Raw genomic sequence first — 22,158 nt, forward strand, 5'->3', positions numbered from 1 at the left:
AGTTCTTGAAACACGGGTTAGGGACACGTGGAGGATCGTTTTTGTTAGAAACTGAACGAGTTCAGGATTATTGAGCAATTCACTGTTCAAAAGGTTAAAAACATGCACACACACACACACACAATAAAAACACACTTCTTCTTCTGAACTAGCAGCACTGTGCATGTCCAGAGCGTTAGGATGGTATTAAATCTGTCCCCCATGTAAATACAGCTGATCGGATCATTTATCCATGTAAACGTGTCGGCAGGAATCTCCGATCAGACTGATTGTAGTCGGACAGATGACTGATTTTTCCACGTAAGCGTAGCTACTGAAGCACGGGAGAAAGTTCGGAGAAATGCTAAAAAGTTATGCATCTGCTCTCGGACAAAGGCAACTCGAAGCACTACAGAGACTGCAGGGAACAATGCTCTGACTTGTGCTGCTAGAAAAACGTACTGTTGCAGTGGATTCGTGATAAGAGCCCATCCATTACGGGACAGTGCTAGGTTATATTTGAGCTAGTCCCTCTAGAACATCTTACCAACATTATACACAACTAGTTAGATCATTTCTACAGGGTTTGGCAGCCCTCCGCGGACATCATCTCCCTCATGATTGCGGACTTTTGTGGTCGGTATAACTTATCCTCTACTTGTATGCTGGTAAACTGTTGGTCTGAGCTGTGTTTTGTTTTGTGTGTCTTTTGAGTTATTAACAGAACCCCCACCCCCTGATAAGTTATTTAGACAGATCACTGATTAATAGCCTGAATTTGAGTTGTATTTTCCTCAATAGCTGCTCCACTTTAGTATCAATAACTTTAGTGATGTTTTCAGCCGTTTTATCCATTTGTTTGGACATTGCTGATGCTGCTAGCATGCGCTTGCACATTAGCTTCCTCAGTCTGCTCCACACACTTTTTCAGGTATTTTAGAAAAATAGCTGTGAAGAGACCAGTATGGTCACGCCCACTGCAGTCGAAAGTACTTTTGCCACTTGGTAAGTAAACAGGTAACTAGACCAGAGCTCAGCAAACGTCCTGTTGCCTCAGCGACGCCATCTTGATTCCCCTCAGTTCTGTCGTTGGTTAGAGAGTTGGTTCTCCAGCTGTTATCATCAGTGAAAAAGTGTAAATAATGATCACTCCATCACTTCTGTCAGCTGCATCCAGACTAAGACGGGACAGGGACAGTGAGGACAGAGACATTTGCTTAGGACGTGAGTCTGAAGGATTTAACAGGAAGAACTAGTCAAATATTTTAAACAGCTAAAAGATGTTAAGCTGCCCATTGGAGAGGACATGGAGGTGTAGGAGCAGATGTTTGGAGACAGATCCAGAGATAGAAGAAGCAGCTCCTTCCAGATGCTGAACGTCTGCCCACTTCTCAGAACGGAGCACGTTGTCCATTTCTGGGTGTGAAGACAGTCCAGATAAACGTAGCGTTCATTAGCAGCTCCTTTTCTACGCTTCCATCTGGTCACACTTCACTCTGAGCTTTAAATTCGCTTCTGGGTTATTCTGCTCTTTTCTACATGAAGGTGAAACCACCTGTGATGGGCCACCCGGTGGTTAGATTCCCGGTTGGATCGGTCTGCAGAGTGGAGACGGTGGAATTAACTTTCTTTAGACCTGAAGCAAGCCAGTTTCCTCCTCCTGAATCTTTGTTATGAAGACTCTGTATGTTCTCCCTGTGCATACATGACTTCCTACAATAAGATACGTGTTCACTGGTTATTCTGTAATGTAGCTAAGAGTTATTGTATGTGACCCCAGATAGGATAAAGCAAGTGTAGATAATAGATGAACAGACCTGCAGTTAAGCCCCCCGTCTTTAGATCCTAGAGATGTTCCTGGATGAGAGGAGCAGACAGGGATGTCAGCCTAAACTACAGCTGAATGTGACGAGAAGCATCTGGGTCCTAGCCAACAGTATTATCTCATGAGTGGATCTCAGAAGCGTGTGTTATTGTTCTGAGCCAGCTAGAAGTTTCTGCATGTTCAGGATATTTAAAGCCCTATTTCTACTAGACGGTTCGGTCCGGGCCAGTTCGGTTCGGTCCGGGCCAGTACGACTTGGTCCTGGCTTGTACGGTTCGGAAGTTTTAGAATGGTCCAGTCAATTCAGGTGAGCATTCCCAGTCGGACCGCCACTGGGCATGCAGGGCTTAGATCAGTTGTCGTCATATTAGAATGACGACAACAAACGTGACACTACAAACATCAATGGAGGCCGATCAGCAGCTGTTGTTCTTCTTGCCGTTTGGTTCTTGGTACGAACGATACACTCCGCATCGCACAAGCAGGCCTTACTGGTGTTTGCAGGCGTCCTTTTCCTGTTATCTTTCCAACATCCAGCTGAACCCTGAACTGAACGGCAACGCTGTGTTTGTTTCACGCTTGCTTTGGTCGTGGGCAGTGACGTTTTTCTGTCTGCCAGCAGTGGCTTTTCTCATTAGATGCCAGTAGCTCTGCTTGTACCGTAGCATTTTCCTATGGAGCTATAACTGAAAGGGGTCCATAAATAGTGCGGTACGGTTCGGTTGTATGGGCCCCTTGTGGTATAATGAAAACACACAAAATAGCATACCAAACCGCACTGGCCCGGTCCAGTCCGGTCCGGCCCAGCCTGAACCCCTCAGTGGAAACGGGGCTTTAGCTTCTCATGAGCTCATCTTTACTCTATTGTTTTCTTCATCAACATTAATCACATTAAGTAGAAAGAAACAAGAAGTTTCTGTTTGTTTGTCTGGAAGAGGCAGAGATGTTGATGCTCCAGACACCTAAAAGTCTAAAAGACTCACAACTGCATCCACTAAAGCACTAGTTAATTGAGTTCAGAACAGCAGCTGACCTGGAGGATGAGGTATTATCTGGATGAAATATGAATATAACAGTTCATAACAAACAGGACTGGACTCACTCCATTATCTCCTTATCTTTCCTCATTTCTCTCTTTTCCTGCCAACAGCCAACTGCATCCCAGGTTTGAGTATGTTGTTGATTAGAAAGCAGAGTGCATCTGAGAAGGGATGTTTGATGAAGAAAAGCTCATAGTGTGGAGAACAGCCCATCAGTGCCTGATCTAATGAAAGTATACGCTGCGTTGCCAGGATCTAACTTAGCTCACCAGAGAAATGCAGAAAGACAGCCGATGACATGGAAATGAAGGTGAGAGGGGCGTAGATCTCCAGCAGAGGTGTAATATATGATATAGCCTCTGCACACGGGCAGGAGCAGGTGCACACTGCAGAAAGGTCGAGGTTGTTCTTTGTTGATGTTGGCCAGCCACACGGCGGCCAGGGAGACCTTCACCACAACGGACCTTTATGTCCCTTTTTCTCTCCGTTGGCTCTGTAATTAAAAGCAAGTGTCCATCAGAGGCTATCTCTGCCCTGTGTGGCCCATATGTTTGGGTGCTGATAGAGCGTGGATTACTCTGTTTGGGACGCAGATAACAGGCTGTTTATAACCTTGGCAGAGTCTGGGGCCTAATCTGGCAGCAGCATATTTCCCCTCGCTCCCTGATAAAGGCCTGTTAGCAGCTTTATCGCACGGCAGATAGAAGTCAAGCCAGAGCAAGACGAGCGCTGCACGAGTCCAATCTGGCAGCACACACAGTTCTGATGCTTTATTTTTAGACACCCCCTCCCAAACATTCACACAGCCCCCCGCCCTGGTCTGAAAGGACCATTCATTTCTACATCTGCCTCAACACAAGGACCAACAAACAAACGAAAGGAAGATGTCCCCGTTCATTGCAGCAGGTGGAGCTGCAGTATGGAGGCTGTAGAGGCAGGCTGCTATGGCCTCTTCATGTCTACCGGTGATTAGTCTGGAGCAGAAAACTGTACGTACATTACAGTTTCCGTTCATCCAGATCCTCAATAAATACAAGAAAGCTGTTTTCCTGCTGCTGTCCAGCCCTCCGTCTTCATGGCTGTGTGGAGGCACAGTTACAGACAGCACTCTTTTTCCATGCCAGAGAAAATTGTCCTCCGCCATAAATTGCTTTTGCAGCAGCTTAAAGAAGATCTCTTGTTACCGTCTCGTTCCGTCTCTCGCAGCCTCGCTTCTTTCAGGAAAATTGCTTTCTTGCAATCAACAGATTGCTTGCTGCACTTAAGAATAAATACAGGTAGACTAGAGCCTTAGCATAACATTATTCAGACAAGTGTCAGCCTCCAGGCAGTTAGTGCTGCATCTGAGCTCGGAGTGGAGGATGAAGAGCTACAGACTCAGAGAAGCTGCTGAGGTTCTGAGAGCAGCTGGAATTGGCCAGAAGTGCAGTTGTTAGAAAGATGATGAGCTTCAGTGTTTCTTCACTTAAAATGAAAGAAAAGTGAACTTCCATTAATTCAAGTGGAGAACTGTGTGAGATTCATCTTCAGTTAACTGGTTGTCAGGTGCAGCGAGAGCAGCCTCATCATCCATGCAGGCGGTAAAAACTGAAGGTAGACCACCTCCATCGCCGCCGTATCAGAGCAGCAGGAACGACAATCATGTAAGGGAAATGCGGGAGGGCCTGTCCACTTCTTGGCTGTTCAAACGGTCGTGGAAAGCTGGAATCTGTGGACAGAAAAACCTGAACGTGAACACGAACCTTCATCAAGATGACCGCTGTCCCACACCACAGGGTGGGGGCGCTGAACACCGGCCAATCAGAGAGCAGGAGAGGAGTGACATACGGCCATTTAAATCAGATAAATACAACCACAGGACCTGGACCAGAACCGACGTCCTAAACCACAGGACCTGGACCAGAACCGACCTCAGTGAACCACAGGACCTGGACCAGAACCAACCTCCTAAGTAGATTTTTCTTTCTAAGGACATATGGTTTAGCAGGTCTTGACGGCTCTCATTTATACACTTTGGAAGCTGTTTTCTAAAGTTTTCAGGGTCTAAAACTCAGTTTCCATGTGGATGAAACGTCCAGCTGATAAAACTCGTCTTCATGTGAACGGGGGATCTGTACAGTGGAAACCTGGCTCACCCCCCTGTGGTCTTTGGGGGGGGGGGGGGGGGGGGGGTTTGGAGTGAAGAGCTTTTTGACTTGTCTTGGTGTTTTTTAGTCAACCAGTCACAATGCTGTCTTCTGTCCTCATGAAGACTCTGTCCCTCTGATCTGGCCGCTTCTGTCCCCGTGAAGAGCAGCACGAATGACCTCATGATGGACACGCTCTCCACCCTTTTCTCTCTTTCTTGATTGACATGAGAGGTTCTTTGTGACCTACATTTGCATCTGCTCCCTGACCCGGATCGGACCGGTAATGAGCCACTCGGTCATGCTGCTGGTCCCGGGTACAGGGGGGGTTCGCAGTGTCTTTGTATCTGGAGCTGCAGGGCTCCATCCAGACTCCTGCCTCCACTGCCACGCAGGCCATTCTGGGTCATCTGATTACTCTTCACTGAATACTAATCAGGCTTTTTTGCTGCAGGAAGAGCAGAGACCAAATCATCACTCAGACATCTTATTTGACGGAAGCGGCCTTTAGTTTTCCTGCAGGGTCTTTTCAATTATGGCAACAAAAGAAAGATCCTGGTCCTCAGCATGCAGGTGTTGGTTGTAATGTAAATGACTGAACATTGAGCCAGTTATTGTTTCCTCCTGAGCATCAGGACCAGTCAGCAGCATGAACACATAGAGCTCCTTGGGTCAGGAAAACCTGCTGTATCATCACAGCAAAGCTGAGATCATTTGTATGAGCTTCAGCCTCGCTTGGACATGTCCTCAGTGTTGGAACGTCTTACTGAAATCAAACACAGATTTCATTTGGCTGCGGCAGAAAGATGAATTTAGATTTGCAGGAACAACTGTGGAACTGGTTTCCTGCTTTCATTTCCCGTCTCTGCACTGTGGGATTTTCTCTTATCAGCAGTGTGATATTGTATGAGTTATCTCCGCTCCCTGCAGCTTGTAAAAGCATTTATAATGACGATTTCTAACATTCCTGATGTTGATGAACACTGCTGGAAGCATCACAGAAACAGCCTTTCAGAGGAGAGGGAAATGAGACATTCACCTAGAAAATGCCTGTCTTTTTATTGATTTTACTCCTGTTTTAGTCCACCTCATTTCAGATATTATTGCTCCCATCTGTGCTGAACAATCAGAAATAAAACCCTTCAGATTGGCTGCATTAGATAACCTTTCATTTACTTTGGGCTTGCAGTCATAATGGCATAATGTTGTGAAGCAGCCTCTGCAGGCTCCTCTCTCCATCACCAGTGATTCATCCCCAGGCAGCTCCACTCTCACTGATATGTAAAATACCAAATCCTATTATTTCTCGAGCTAAATAACACCAGTCCCTACGGCACTGGGTGATGTTTTAATGAGAGTCCCTCTTCCCTACGACCAACGCCGTCTTCTCGTCTGCTTTTCCTTAAACAGCCAAGTATGAGCCCCATTAATAATTCAGCTCATTAAAGTGTGTAATTAATCTGGAGCTGTGTAACAGAAAGAGACTGTGGCACATGAAGGAAACTCTCCGGGGGGCACAAGAGAAATTCCGGGCTAAGAGGAACCAGTTTCCCAGTACTGGACCAGTCTTTTTGCTTCATTTATTGGACCACTGCCACTACTTTGACATCCAACAGGCTCTTCTGTCAGCTGAGCCAAACATTTCCATGGATACACAGATTTGTTTGAGGGTGTTTGTGGGGTGGGAATCTGCTCAGATGTCTGACTTTGAGGAAAGTAAAGGTCAGTCCTTGATCTTCCTGGAGCCTAAGCTACCAGAAGCCAGTTCCTGTAGGTGTCAAAATGTCCACACTGATTAAACATTGCTGCTGTTCATTTTAAATCACCACTCCTGAACATCTTCTTCATCCCGTCTCTTCTCTGAGATCTCTCCAGCCAGTAAATGTCAGTCTAATGCTGACTCTTGTGTTATCTCTTATTTGATCTCTAATAATGTCTCTAGTGCAGCATCCTGGAAGTAAAAGTAGTGAAGTATACTACTTAATAATAATAATGAAAATAATAATAATAATAATAATCACTATCACCATTTTCACTATTCTTCATTAAGCATTATCAGTGATTGAATTAAACATGAGACTTAAAATTAAACAGTTTTTTAGTAACCCCAAATTAGCAGAGATGAAACAAGGAAGCAAGCCCGGAGCCTGATCCAGGGCCACCAGGGTATGACCAATCAAACCTTCAAATCAGGTCCTTTCCGTTGTCCCCAGAGTTGTGAGATTCTAGAACAATAAACATGAACTTAAAGTAGAAAACAAGCTCAAACCAAAGTTAATTTCAGCTGTTTGTGTTTAGTGAAATAGAAAATCTGAGAAGCTTTTTCTAAATTATTAAACCACTCAAGAAAAAATAAACAAAGTTAGTGTAGCTAAAAGTCCATTTATGCTGGAGAGGACGGATAAGCAGACAGATACGCAGATGGACGGATACGCAGACGGACGCATACGCAGACGGATACGCAGACGGATACGTAGACGGATACGCAGACGGCCAGATACGCAGACGGATACGCAGACGGATACGTAGACGGATACGCAGACGGCCAGATACGCAGACGGATACGCAGACAGCCAGATACGCAGACGGATACGTAGACGGATACGCAGACGGACGGATACGCAGACGGCCAGATACGCAGACCGATACGCAGATGGCCAGATACGCAGACGGATACGCAGACGGACGGATACGCAGACGGACGGATACACAGACAGACAGATACGCAGACAGACGGACACACAGACAGATATACCGAAGGATGGATACGCAGACAGACAGATACGCAGACGGATATACAGAAGGACGGATACGCAGACGGACGGCAGTGCTGAGCAGAATAGCTGACATGTGACCAGAGAAAGAAACAAACCAGAGAAGAAGAAGAGTATCAAGAAGGGAACAAAAATGCAGAAGAAGAATGAAGACGAGGACAGCTGTAGAAATTGCGCAAGCTTTTGAATAACAATAGATGCGAGTGTTTAGGACGTGTTGGGCGGTTGGAAACAACGTCATAGCGATGCGTTACCTCCACTAAATGGTGTCTGAAACTGACGTCAGCTCATGGGAGTGAACTCTGAACTCTGCACTGACCCTTAGTGGAGGAACTGAATTAACAACCATGGCAACGTAAAAGACATATGGAAGTATGAGGACAGTGACTTATGTTAGCGTTTGAAACGGACGTCGCTGATATAGTACGTAAAGGAGCAGAAATCGGCCTTAAAAGCAAACTAGCTAAGCTAGTGGAAGCAAGTTATGTGCTTCGACGCGTGAGTTCAGTCCAGTTTTCTGCTCATCCAGGGAGTCCTACACCGTCTGTCTGACACTATCTATATAGAATAGACTTAAATAAAATAAAGAAGCATAGAGCAAGCTTTCTAAATAATTACTGCTAATGCTACTAACGCTACTAATGCTATAATATAAAACTACTACTTGTAAAGTGCTTATCTTCATCATCTCATCTGTATCTACCATAGCATCACCATTATTATCAGCAATAGCACCAATACCAGCAATGATGCCAGTAATAGTAATAATCATCATCTATCAGTATTATTATTGATCTATAACAAGGTTTCCGTGTGGTGCCTCATGGGGGCCAACAGCTGACATCTGCTTGTCCTCAGTCCAACGCTAGCAGCTGGATTTATTTAATTGGTTGGTGAATCTCAGACCCAGAAAGGAGAGACCTGGGCCACTTTTTTATTTTTTCATTAGATTTCCTTTTTCTTATTTTATTTTCTCATTAGATTTCTTTTTATTTTATTTTGTTTTTCATTAGCTTTCTTTTGATTTGATTTTATTTTCATTAGATTTCCTTTTATTTTATTTTTCATTAGATTTCTTTTTATTTTATTTTTCATTAGATTTCTTTTTATTTTGTTTTTCATTAGATTTCTTTTGATTTTATTTTACTTTAATTTGTCATTAGATTTCTTTTTATTTTCTCTTCATTTTTCATTCGATTTCTTTTTTTATTTAATTTTTTCATTTGATTTCTTTTTCTTTTTTTCTCTTATATTATTTTCAGTCCTCCAAGCAGATCTGGTGTGAACTTCCTGAAGTTTCCAGACTGGACAGCATGGTTGCTGGAGGACAGTGTTTGCCACTGGTCTTGGTTTATTGGTGAGTTACACGTCTTTATTCATGCAGGGAAGTGACTGGTGCAGGAAGCTAGATTAGCAGAAAGCTCTGTGCTAGTTATCTGGTCCTGAAAGCTGCTGGTTGTTCTGCTAGTGCTCTGATACATGCTGGCTTTCTCTCTCATTTTAAATAAATCCCACCGATGCCTTAGAAAGCCAGAGTCAGCCTTCCTTCCTGTCGTTGGGTTTTTCTCTGGGAGTGTCGTACACTGCCAACGGTTAGCATCTTCATTTACTCGCTAACTGACAGCACGCAACCCAAAGCCAGCTGGGGAGATGTCTTGGGTAGACCTCAGTAAACAGGAGCATCCTCAGCCTCTCTCAGCTGCTCCAGATGTGGCTTAATTTACTGCGACTTGGCTAATCACGGTGATTAAGAGTTAATTATGGTTAATGACTTCTCCATAAACTGGTTGGCAGTGGGAGAGCTCTGAGAGCAGCTCGGCTGGTTCTGGGAGCTTCTCCAGCCTTGTGGTTTTCTCTCCTCTGGTTAGAACCGGTTCAGTACTAAATGTTTAGGAGGCAGGTTGAGTCTTCTGTTCATTTTGGTCAGCTGAGGTTTGTTGGAGGAGATAAGAACGTGAAGGAGCATTACCGCTGTGACTTCCATTAATACAGACTGACACGGGATCTCGGGGAAAGCGGGTGTCCGGGATGAGGCTGACAGTGCTCCCCCACCCCTCCTGCTCAGGCTGAGGGTGGCGGTGTGGTCACCTTCCCTCCTTGGCCTGGTTTCACATTGACATGCTCATCTGCTCTCCTGGAGGAATGGCTTTAATAAGGCAGAGACTGTTAATGAGGTGGCAGCCCCGCCTGAGGCCCCGGCAGGCCCCTGGTGTGGCGGGGGCTGCTGGACGCTCATCTGGGACATGCAGGACCCTTGTCTGGATGCTCTTCGACTGCTTCCCATCCCGAGCCCAACCTGCGGGGGTTCATGTCTTCTCTTGTTCACATTTCACACTTTTCAGGTGATAAAAATATACTGAAGCCTTTCTGGGTTAAAAAGAAACGTTCAAATTCACGTCGTTTCTATAAACAGTAAAAAGTTCCAGATTTCAGGCCTCTAATAACTAAAGACTTTATACAGTCTGACTCATGATTACGTCATTTTATTGCAATGTTTTAGTTTCACCACCATGTTGGCTCTGTAAAGGGTAACGTTGGGTTTAATAGAATATATTTAGTGATTATAACTCCATATTAATCTGTTAATCTACCAGATATCATTTAAACAACGCTGTCTGCAACGCCACACTTTTACTTCCAGAGGTTAGTAATAGGTGAAAGTACCCAATACTTTTTAAAAGTATGTATTTTTTCATTTTTGGGTTAGTCACTAAGTCAAATGGTACAAAAATGTTTTTAATGATTTCAGAAAGAGATAAAATAAAAAGATAAATAACCTCTAACATCATGTCTGTGATGACTAAAATATCTGGAAGTTCTTTTATCTTCTTGTAAAATTTGAGCAAAAAATACATATTATTTCTAAGGTAAGTATACATAGTAAGGCTGTCAAATGATTACAGTTTTTATTCAGATTAATCATAAATGAATCATGATTAATTATGATTCGCGGCTCTGCCTGAAATCTGCTCGTTTTTACCGCATTGTATCAACAGAACGAGCGATTCTACAAATATTCACTGTTAACTGACCTTTGCTTGGGTTTCTTTCACTTTTCTACATGATCACTTGTTGTAATAATCTACCTTATAAAGACCTTATAAAATATATCTCATCTGTGTCCCCTTTTCCTGGTCAGTGCCCCCACCTGGCCCCCCATCAGAACCTTTCTAGCCCCGCCCCTGCATAGCTGAAGTATAAACCCTGTCTAGCACCAGCAGCTGCTGTTAGAGAAGGTCCTGCTCTGATTTATATCTCAGAACCTGGTCATAGCTTCTCTCACCAGCATCTGCACAGCAGCAACCATCCAGAGAAACATGTCCTCGCTTCCTTTGCTGTTTTCTCTCACTAGATATCTGAACCTGATCTATGTTCATAGATGTGTGCACGGCTGTCTGATGACTGGTACATTTACAGCCGTGTCTCTAGCAAACCTCATTAATTCTGACAAGTTATAGTTAATAAAGGCAAAGTGACGAAGGCAAAGTGACGAAGGCAAAGTGACGAAGGCTTCTGTTATCAGCATGTTTCAATCTTCATCTTCACGTGACAGTCGCTGTGTTTCCATTACCCCCCCGAATCTCAGAAAACCTGTGTTACAATAAAAACTGCTCATGGAAACACCTGCACTTCGAAAAACCTCTCAGATGTGGCTAAAACGTCTTTTTTACGCTCTCATGAGTTGGTGTTTTAGACATGTTGATATAGAGGTTTTTCCACATTTACACGTCCCGGATGTGACGTAGACGTGACCAGTTCATGTCAAGTAAAAATAGCACGGTAAGCTAGGACAGGAAAAGTTTTTATTTTAATGTAGAGCACACACACACACACACGTATATATGTGTAGATGGCGCCAAGGATGGTTGCTGCATCTCAAGCTCTCGCCCCTAACGTTATTTTTTTCCCTTATTTAGTCTTTTATTATTTTTTTTTATTAGTTATGCAACCTGCTACAGTGAGCCCTATCATACAGCATGATAGAGATAAATGACTCTGCATCAGGTCGGTGGTGGAAAAACTTTTTAGCGCCACCACCACCAGCAGCTTACAGCAGGGAATCTCCATGGTGTTGCCTACCTGCTGTTGTACCTGAAACCGGGGAGTCGGCCTCCTCTACCGAGCATTCTTCTGCTAAATGTTCAGTCATTGGACAACAAGCTGGATGAACGTTGGAGTAGGATGGCATTTCAACAGGAGATTAGCATCTGTAACGTTTTTGCTTTAACGGAAACTTGGCTCGACCCCTCGATCCCGGACTACACCATTGTTCCCGAGGGACTCTCCGTTTATCGGCTGGACCAGACTATACATTCAGGAAAGAGGAAGGGAGGTGGTGTCTGTTTCATGGTGAACAACAGGTGGTGCTCAGATGTGGGAATTATTTCTGCGGGCTGTACTCTGGACCTGGAGCAACTCATGATTAGATGCCGACCTTATTATCTACCACCTGAGTTCACATCGGTTGTCATGACAGCAGTGTATGTTCCACCACATGCTGAAACCAACGAGGCCATGGAAGAACTGTTTGAAGTAATCGACAGGGCAGAGACTTCATGGCCGGAGGCGGCGTGTATTGTAGCCGGGGATTTTAACAGCACCAACCTGAGGAAAGTCCTGCCGAGATACCACCAACACATCAGCTGTTCTACGCTGGCACGAACACACTCCATCATGTTTACACCCCTTACACAAACACATATAAGACCCTCCCTCGATCTCCTTTTGGTAAATCTGTCTCAGTTCTGCTTTTACCTTCCTTTAGACAGAAACTGAAGTGACGCCGACCATTCAGCAGTGGTTTGTCCAATCGAGTTGCAGCATTCAAGCCCGTCCCACCAGGCTCAGGGACGGCTTCATACCGCAGGACATGGGACTTCTAAATGCTGTCAGCAGCAACTCCACCTTTAAATAACAACATCTTCTTACTGCTTATTATATATTTCACTGTATAACTTATTTGTAGTATTCTTGCTTTTTGTGTTTGACTATTTTCATGTGGTTTATATTCTTTTTAGCTTCGTTAGGAGATCCTTGGATCTAAGAATTTCACTGCCAATGATTATTAATGTAATGACAATAAATTCATTCATTCATTCATTCATATATATATTTAAACGTGTGTGTGTATGTGTGTCAAGGTCTGTATGTTCATTGTACTAAAAACCATCATGTTTGAATGTGGCGATGAAGAGGAAGGATGAGGAAGCTGCTCTTCGCCTTCTGAAGAGGTCTTATCGCTGTAATTGACTCTTTATCTTTTAGTTAATTTCCCCGTTAGTGGAGCAGCTTCTCTCCTTCCATCTCATCTTCCTCTGACAGTTCCCAGCCCATTTTCATTGTTAGTTAGCGTATAAATTATTATTTATTAACCTTTCTCCTTTAAAATGAGCTTCTTGACTTTATTTGCATGCTTTGAAATAAATACAGCTGTTTTTTCCTGAACACATCAAACTGCTTTTTGTGATCATCTTATTATAAGAAGTGTAATATTTCTCATATTTCTGTTTGTAGCAGCAGTTTAAAATGCGTAGAAACGTGGACAGAAGGGATTTAACTGTTTGATGCCTGTCATGGTGCTGCTGGTGTGTGTTGCTTCTTTTTCCGTCCCAGTACTCTTGTGACTGTATAATGAATTATGCGGATGTTGAATTAGCATGTAGCTGTCGCTTTGGCTGTAATGCTGCCTGGTGACAGGACCACCGTAGCATGGGCCTCTGCAGACAGAGGGACCTTCCGCTGTGATTTATTAACTGCTGAAGCCACCATGAAGTGGGCCCAGTAAAGCCAACAAACAGGGCCCCCCCCCGTCACACTAAACTGGAGCAGACAGACGACCACTGCCTGACCAGAAAGGGTTAATCATGCTAAATAATTCAGGCACACTGGTGGCCTTTTAAAGACCGCTGTTCATCATGAAAAGGACTGGAGTGAATTCTTCTTCTGCTGCGATGGTTTAAATATTGAAAGCTAAATCTGCTGATAAAGGAGCTTATTGATCAGTCTGATTAATATTTCTGTAGAATCCGAAAAATGAAGCTGAATGTTTGTTAAAATGATGAAGATGGATTATTTTTGACTAATGACATTCAGTCATGTTTGTTTGCTAGATGCTGTTTTTAACCCTGCAGCTTCCACTCTGCGTTGCTCTGCAGAAATCCTCTTGAACCACAGGTTTTAGATGTTTCCTGTGCAACACACCTGTGATGTAAAACCTGCAGAATGGTGGACATGGACCTTTTCTGTCCCAGCAGCCTCCAAACAGCATGTTCAAGCAAGTTATTCTGGTGGGACATGCGGACCCTTTTGTCACTGGCTCAGAAGCATGTTTTTAGACCTGGACCTTGTTTTTATTTTCTGTCACTTTGAATTTACATCCCGTTTCTGACCTTTCTGCTGACTCAGCCTGAGGTTCTATAAGGAACTTGTCTCCTCGCCCAGGAAGACCATGTCTTCCAGCTGTGGCATCTCAGGCTGCCAGCTGCTTTTACTGGGTGTCATTGCCTTGCAGAGAGTTTATTCTTTGTTCTTTGTTCAGTTAAGACGAACCCCAAACTCTGGGCTGATGTTGTTTGTTGCCCGTCTCCATGCAAGACCATGAGCCAGTCTTCTGGGATGACTACTATATGGGGAATGGATGACGGGAGCTTTTCCCTCAGCTGTGTGGAAAGTAAATATTTTCAGCTAAGCGAGCGCAGAAGAGACGGTTCAACTTCCAGGTTCCAGTTTTTATTAAATATGGATTTGATTTATAAACGACCAGATGCTCTGAGGTAAACATCGTCTTCTTCCTTCTGTGTGGACACGGAACCGCCTGATCGGGTCCTTCACGTCAGATCTGGGCGATGAACAGATTTTATCTTTTCATTTCAATTTGATGCTCATGACTTTTTGTTTTTAGGAGAATCTGGATTTTTGTCCCTTTAATGTGTACCACCAGGCTTCCGTAGTTACTGAAACTAACAGGCTGTTTCCACTTGTTCCTGCTGGACTGGACTCGGTTTGTGGGGTTTTCCATCAGGTTCTTTCCGGTCTGAGTAAATATTCTTTGGCTCCTACTCGGTCGAGCTGAAAATGTGACATCTACAGGCTGCAGGCCACTGAGTGGATGAGTCATGAGGGCGACTCCAGGACGCCGCCATTTTTAAAACCCAGCAACAGTGACTGTGTTACATCGGTGTTTGCTAACGCCTCTAAACACCAGAAGAAGTAAACGGTGTGATGTCTGACAAGGAGCAGCTCCATGAGTTAGCTTAAAGTCTTTTCCCACCAAAGATGGAAGAAGCCTGATTTATTTCAGCGTCTCAGACAGACAGGATGCTGAGCGGGAGTCAGCTGAGCCAGCGCCCAGTTCTCTGGGTTTATCCTGGAAAACTGCAGGTTAGAATGATGCCTGAAGACTTAACCGTCAGCCTTTAGGACCAGATCGGGAACATGACTTCCACTTTGGTTCCAGTTAGACTGTTGTGTACCAGGCCGGTTCTCCAGAAAGCACCAAGGTTCTGAGACTCCAAGGCCGAACCAGAAATGGGGCAGCAGAACCCACGTTTAGACCGTTATCTGTCAGGATAGACTGCTTTCTGAAACCTGCACACCTTGCCTCATACCTGATGATTACCGTCACCAGAGGCCACCGGAGGAACATTTTCTCACTTTATCCTGCAGATATGCAGACTTTTGTTTTTATTCACAGTTAGTTTTTGTTTTATACACACAGGCTGGACACACCAGATACACAGGTCAGAAGGAAGCCAGAGTACCCGGAAAGAACCCACATATTCACGGAGAGAACATGCAAACTCCTTACAGAAAGACCGTTGTTCGACCCCCCCGCAAAGGCTGTGGTGCTAACCACCACATCACCGTGCACCACATTTACATGAAACACCTCCGAGAGGGAAATGGCAGCCATCAGAGTGTCAGGCTCAGATCAACCCGCCCGTACTAACAGATCGTTGTTAGTGTGTCTGCAGATGCTACGTTGCTTCAGCAGCAGCTCCATCAGGATGAATCAGGCCTCCATTATCCAGAAGAGTTGGCCCGCCGTGTAATTATGACCCACAAAGCTCTTTTAATGCAGCCACATTGTTTCTTTCTTTTATTATTGGTGCTTGTCTGAGATAATCCCTCCATACTTTTAATTGTGTGCTTCAAGTTCAGGCTGGAATAAAGAAATCTATCGCTGGTTTTCATGTGGTGGAAGAAAAAAGATGGTTGCATTGAAGACCTCCACTTCTCAGTTTCATTAGAAACGAGCGCAGCTGCATCTTTCAATCAGGAATTAGCTCCACTCCGAGAGCTCCCGTCAGCTACTTGGAGGAAGCTGTGTGACGGTGTGCGACCAATGAGGGATGACAGTACACAGCCAGCATGGTGCAACGCTTTGTTGCATGCCGGCCTCTCCTGACAGCCGGATCAGTGGCGAGGAGGGAGGGTGATATCAGCTGATCAGGACATGTGACAGCAGCACGGCCGGGATCACGTCGGGGTTTGGGATGTGCACGTTGGATGTTTTGGAAGCAGCAGTGCTGCTCGATGTGGGAGCTTTTTCTTCAGCCAGCTGTGAATGATGCTGCAGGAGCCGGAACCAACGTCCACAAACACTCCATGAATGTTAAGCTGGAACTTGGCAGACAAGACGGGAATTGTTTTTGTGTAGTCTGGGAATTTTTATGTTCCCTTCTCATTTGACAGTCTGGACATTTTATGTTTGTGAAGAAATCTGCCTTGAATTTAGCTGGAAGCATCTCAGAGCTTCTTCCTGGTTTTTACATCATCTAACGTGGATTTCCAGATCTGTGGCCTCTGTCGTACGTCTGATGCAAACACGATGTGGGAACAGAAAAATCTGAAGGAGTAATTGAACTTTTCTTGGAACTGAAAATGACTTCCAGGACGCCATCTTTCTCGCTGGGATTTAGTGGTGAAGCTGCGATTTTAACAGCCGCTTTGCTTTGGTAGTTCAGAGATGGGAGCTGTGGTGAGGGGGACAGACTGACGGCTCTTTCTTCAACCCCCCCACAAGCACTCCTCCATCCTCCTCCTGGCCCACTGCCTGAACCCTGACCTGCTCCTCTTGCCAACAGTCACCATATTTGCATTTTCAGGCCACTTAGCAGGGCGGGGGTAGTTCGGGGGGTGGAACCCCTGCTCAGGCCGACCACCCTGGAGAGTAGTCTGGGACTAATTAATGTCTTTAAAATACTGAAGTCCCTGCCTCCGCCTGCCCCGTCTGGGACACATGATGAGCAGCGCTGGTTTGAAGAGGCACAGAGTCAGCTGGTTCTCCACTCTGGATCTCAGCAGCTCCGAACAGGAAAACCCCTTCAGATGGACATGGATGGGTCTCAGACAGAGGACAGAGACGCCGGCATGGTTTCCACATCAGAAAAGGGAAGGTGGGACTTCAATGTGCTGACAGAATGACGAGGGAGACCCCTGGTGGAAGCCAGCAGAATCCAGGACAGCACATCACTTCCTGTCATGTTGTCTCTCATCAACTACACTGTTTGTTTCATTCTCTTCGTCGAGGCAGCTGCAGCTCAGCTCGTCATCGACCCTCGGACCACACATTCAAGTCTCCATCATGACTGATGGATGAAAACACTGCAGTGGCTGAATGAGTGTGAACGGGTGAAATAAAAAAACTTTATTAATCCCAGAGGGAGATTCCAGTGTTTTTATTTGTCTTTGAGGAAACACTAATGTTAACGAACAGTTAATGTCTTTTTTCTGGAGCAGCAGTGGAGCCAGACTTTTATAGTTGGGGGAGTAGACGTTATCCGGGGGGGGGGGGGGAATCTAGTGTTCCCCTCTCTAACTGTGCTGAGGTTACATCAATAAGACAAGATAAATAAAACACCTTTACATTAATAATCTGGATCACCAACAAGTTCAGAAAGGTCCACGGAAGATTAGCTGCTGGTTCTGGGTGCAGAATGCGGAGCTCGACAAAAACACCAAAGTATGTTATCTTGGGGGTCGTGGCTGAAAACATTGGTGCGGATGTGAAGAATCCTCCATCATCTCCAGCAGCTTTTAAACAGCGTCCTTCTCTGAACAATCAACTCCAGAGTACGGCTGCAACTAATGACTTCTGATGGTCGATTAGTCAACGACTATTAAAACGACTAGTCGACTAATCGGATTATTTATCATGATCATGATCATGAATGGATCTTATTTCACTTTGAAATCTTGCATGAGGTTGTTCTATAAGTCGGACGTTCCTCCTCTTTAAATGTTCGAGCGTTGCAGACGTACTTCCGTGTTACACAAGGTCCGCTTTACAAAACTCACATGTATTTAATTTATTTTGAAGTTATTTCAGACCTTTGAGGTCCCCTATCACTGTTTGCTCCCTGGTCCGCTGCCATTTTTTCCTGGCGGACTTTATTGCGCATGTGCAACTCTCAGCAGAGATAGGGAAAGAAGACGATGTCTCACGCTCTAGTAATAGTCGATGGGTAAATTAGTTGTGGACTATTTCTATCGTCGACTACTGTCAACAGCGTCAACTAATCGTTGCAGGCCTACTAGAGCTCCGCCCCCATCATGTGCACGTTCTACAGAGGCACCCTGGAGAGTGTCCCGACCAGCGTGATCACCATGTGGTACGGCGCCTGCTCCACGTCCTGCAGGAAGACCCTCCAACGCATCCGGAGAGCAGCTGAGAAGATCGTCGGTGCCTCTCTCCCCTCCGTGCAAACACCTCCACCTCTCCTCACCCGTAAAGCCCTCTGCATGGAGAGAGGCCCCGCCCACCCGTCACACAGCTTCGTCAGCCTGCTGCCATCAGGAAGGAGCCTGCAGACCAGGACCAGGACCAGCAGACTGAGGGACAACTTGGTCTACCAGGCTGTCAGGATGCTGAACTCTCTCCATGCTCTGCCCCCCTTCCACCCACCCTGGACTCTGACGCCCCCCATCAACACCTGAACTTTTACCCCCTCAGGAACAAGAACAGCCACTTAACCAGTTTAACCAGTTTAACCAGACAGAAGCTAACTCAGTCTGCTGTTGCTCTATAAGCAGAAACACATATGACTGACTGCAAGCTGCCCGTCTGTTTATTATCGTTTTTATTTACTTAGTGATTGAACTTGTTTGTTGTGTTTATTGGCTTCTTTCTTGTATTTCACCACACCGAGCTTTGAGAGAATCATCATTTCAATTCTTGTTTGTCCTGTACATGCTCCACAATAAATAGCCACAATAAAGCTGCTTTTTTCAGCTTATGATTGTAGAATAAATCAGGCATCCAGCTGCAAGTATTGATGACTAGATCCAGATTTAGAAGAACTGGACTGGTTCTCCATCTCCAGGTTACCTGTCCTCCATGTGTGTCTTTATATTGCCTCTCTACACACTGAGCTGCAGCGTAAGTCATGCACACATGCATGGCTGACAGCTTGTCACCAGCTGCAGGTCCAGCCTCCATCCTGACCTCTGATTTTCTCCTGTCATGACAGTGCTGAGCATCCGCGGCACCCAGGAGGAGGAGCCTCCAGACCCCCAGCTCATGCGTCTGGACAACATGCTGCTGGCTGAGGGCGTATCCGGTCCAGAGAAAGGAGGGGGCTCGGCGGCGGCTGCAGCAGCGGTAGCTGCCTCGGGAGGAGCTGGGGCCGACAATTCGGCGGAGCATTCGGACTATCGAGCCAAGCTAACCCAGATCAGACAGATCTACCATACGGAGCTGGAGAAGTACGAACAGGTGAGGACAGTTACGTTGTCGGGGGCTTTATGTCCCTGGTAGGGTCACCCACGGCTCAACAGACCCTGATGATGAATAAAAACAATGGATCCAGGTTTCCCCTGCCTGGACGTCACCTCTCTCTCTCTTCATTTTCTCAGAAATTATTGCGATAAGTGATAATGTTGTCATTTTGAGACCATTTTCAACCAATATATTGACAGTGCCATAATAATGTAAGTACACCCTTTCAAAGATCAATAAACTTTCATTTCTAAAGAACATTTTACACTGGAACTGGAAGAAATTTTAAATAAAACAATAAAGGCTCAGGCAGGAAAAACCGGCAAAAGTGTCAGTACCATTGCATTAAAGAAAACCAGGAAAAAGTATACTGGGCATTGTTGCGGTTTGTGAAGCTGAAATACCTCCCTCATGACTTCATGTCAGACTGATCTATGAGCAGTGGGTGAACTGCTGCTGCGAAGCAACGCTGCTGCGACGCAACGCTGCGACGCAACGCTGCGACGCCTTGTTCACACACGCCGGGACACCGACCTAAAAGTAACGCAGCCCACCAGGAATTCTCCTGAACCTCTCAATTAGCCGGCATTGCTCTTGATGTGTATTTCAGCGTGAAAGTTGGCAGCTCTGTAAAACAAAGCGGCGTACCAGCTCATACAGGTTACGATCTTCACCACGATCTCCTGCTACAACATGCTGCTGTCAAGTATGACACGAAAGAGAACACTCCGCGAGAAACGAGTCGAGATACTCTGCAGTGAAACCTGTTGTCATACGCAGTCTATGGTAAAGTAAGATACAAAAAAAAAGAAAAGCTAATGAAAATTATCGCAACCGGCAAACTCATCGCGCACATTTTTTCTTACCGTACAATTAATTAACTTATTGCTACAGGCCTACATGTATGGTGAATGAAAGGGTGGCCTCCCTCCGCCTTTAGGTGGGGGGACAGGTCCTGACTGTTGTTTCAGAGTAGTGATACCACCCCTGCTGCCACCTTCACATTAGGAGGAGAAACTGCAACACGACACCAAAATGACGCGACCACCTGCACTCAAGTGTGAGAGCAACCTCCCCAGCATCAGTGCAAGAATAAATCTGACTTAGCTGTACTGTATTAGTAAAAATAACTGTAATATTGTGATAAAATTAACTGCGATATTGTAATAACTTTAATTTTAAAGTTGTAATAAAAGTGACTAATGTTATAAAAAAAAACTAACTGTATTACAACAATAAAAGTATCTAATACTGGCATAAAAGAACTAATGTTGTAATAAATGTTAATTATATTGTAATAGAAATAGCTATGATAAGTTTATATAAGTAAATATTTTAACAAATGTAACTGTAATATTGTAATAAAAGCAAGTAATATTTTAATTTAAGTTACTGTAATATATTAACAAAATAACTATTTTTTTCTATAATATTGTCATTAAACATCGATATTTCCATTCAAGTAATCCATCCATCCATCCATCCATTTTCTGCCGCTTATCCGGAGTCGGGTTGAGGGGGCAGCTGCTTAAGCAGGGAAACCCAGACTTCCCTCTCCCCGGCCACATTCACCAGCTCATCCGGACGGATCCCGAGGTGTTCCCAGGCCAGCCGAGAGATGTAGTCCATCCAGCGTGTCCTAGGTCTTCCCCGGGGCCTCTTTCCGGTGGGACATGCCCGGAACACCTCACCAGGGAGGCATCCAGGATGCATCCTAACCAGACGCCCGAGCCACCTCATCTGGCTCCTCTGGATGTGGAGGAGCAGCTACTCTACTCTGAGCCCCTCTTGGATCACCGAGCTTCTCACCCTATCTCTAAGGGAGAGCCCGGCCACCCTGCAGAGAAAACTCATTTTGGCCGCTTGTATTCGCGATCTTGTTCTTTCGTCTCACTACCCACAGCTGGTAACCATAGGTGAGGGTAGGAACATAAATCGACCGGTAAATCGAGAGCTTTGCCTTTTGGCTCAGCTCCTTCTACACCACGACAGACCGATGCAGAGTCCACATCACTGCAGACACCGCACAGATCCCCCTGTCCATCTCCCGCTCCATCCTTCTCTCACTCGTGAACAAGACGGCAAGATACGTGAACTCCTCCACTTGGGCCAGGACCCTATTGCAGACCCGGAGAGAGCACGCCACCCTTTTCCGGCTGAGGACCGTGGTCTCTGATTTGGAGGTGCTGATTCTTATCCCAGCCGCTTCACACTCAGCTGCTAATCGCTCCATTGAGAGCTGAAGATCACGGCCCGATGAAGCCAACAGAACCACATCATCCACAAAGAGCAGAGACCCAATCCTGAGGCCACCAAACCGGATCCCCTCAACACCTCGGCTGCGCCTAGAAATTCTGTCCATAAAAGTTATTTGATTCTTTAAAAGTAACAGAATTGGTGACAAAGGGCAGCCTTGGCGGAGTCCAACCCGCACTGGAAACGATTCTGATTCACTGCCGGAAATGCGGACCAAGCTCTGGCACCGGTCGTACAGGGACTGGACAGCTCGTACAAGCGAGTCCGGCACACCATACCCCCGGAATTCCCCCCACAGGAGTCCCCGGGGGGCACAGACGAAATCCTTCTCCAAGTCTGCAAAGCACATGTAGATTGGTTGGGCAAACTCCCATGCCCCCTCAAAGACCCCGAAGAGGATGTAGAGCTGGTCCACTGTTCCACGGCTGGGACGAAAACC

General features: G+C 45.5%; 1 protein-coding gene across 4 annotated transcripts in view; it reads left to right on the forward strand.

The window, feature by feature from the left end:
- Window positions 1–22,158, forward strand: part of LOC121653497 (pre-B-cell leukemia transcription factor 1-like) — an 85,013-nt gene that overhangs the window by 23,120 nt on the left and 39,735 nt on the right. For 3 of the 4 annotated variants that reach the window (XM_042007028.1, XM_042007026.1, XM_042007025.1), the window contains one exon: window positions 19,216–19,460. In XM_042007028.1, the coding sequence (XP_041862962.1) occupies window positions 19,216–19,460 (245 nt within the window). Of the gene's footprint in view, window positions 1–17,003; window positions 17,143–19,215; window positions 19,461–22,158 lie in introns of those variants that run through there. The other variant, XM_042007027.1, reaches the window with a different exon arrangement.

The sequence above is a fragment of the Melanotaenia boesemani genome, chromosome 14, assembly GCF_017639745.1.
Source record: "Melanotaenia boesemani isolate fMelBoe1 chromosome 14, fMelBoe1.pri, whole genome shotgun sequence".
In the NCBI taxonomy this organism is placed as follows: domain Eukaryota; kingdom Metazoa; phylum Chordata; class Actinopteri; order Atheriniformes; family Melanotaeniidae; genus Melanotaenia; species Melanotaenia boesemani.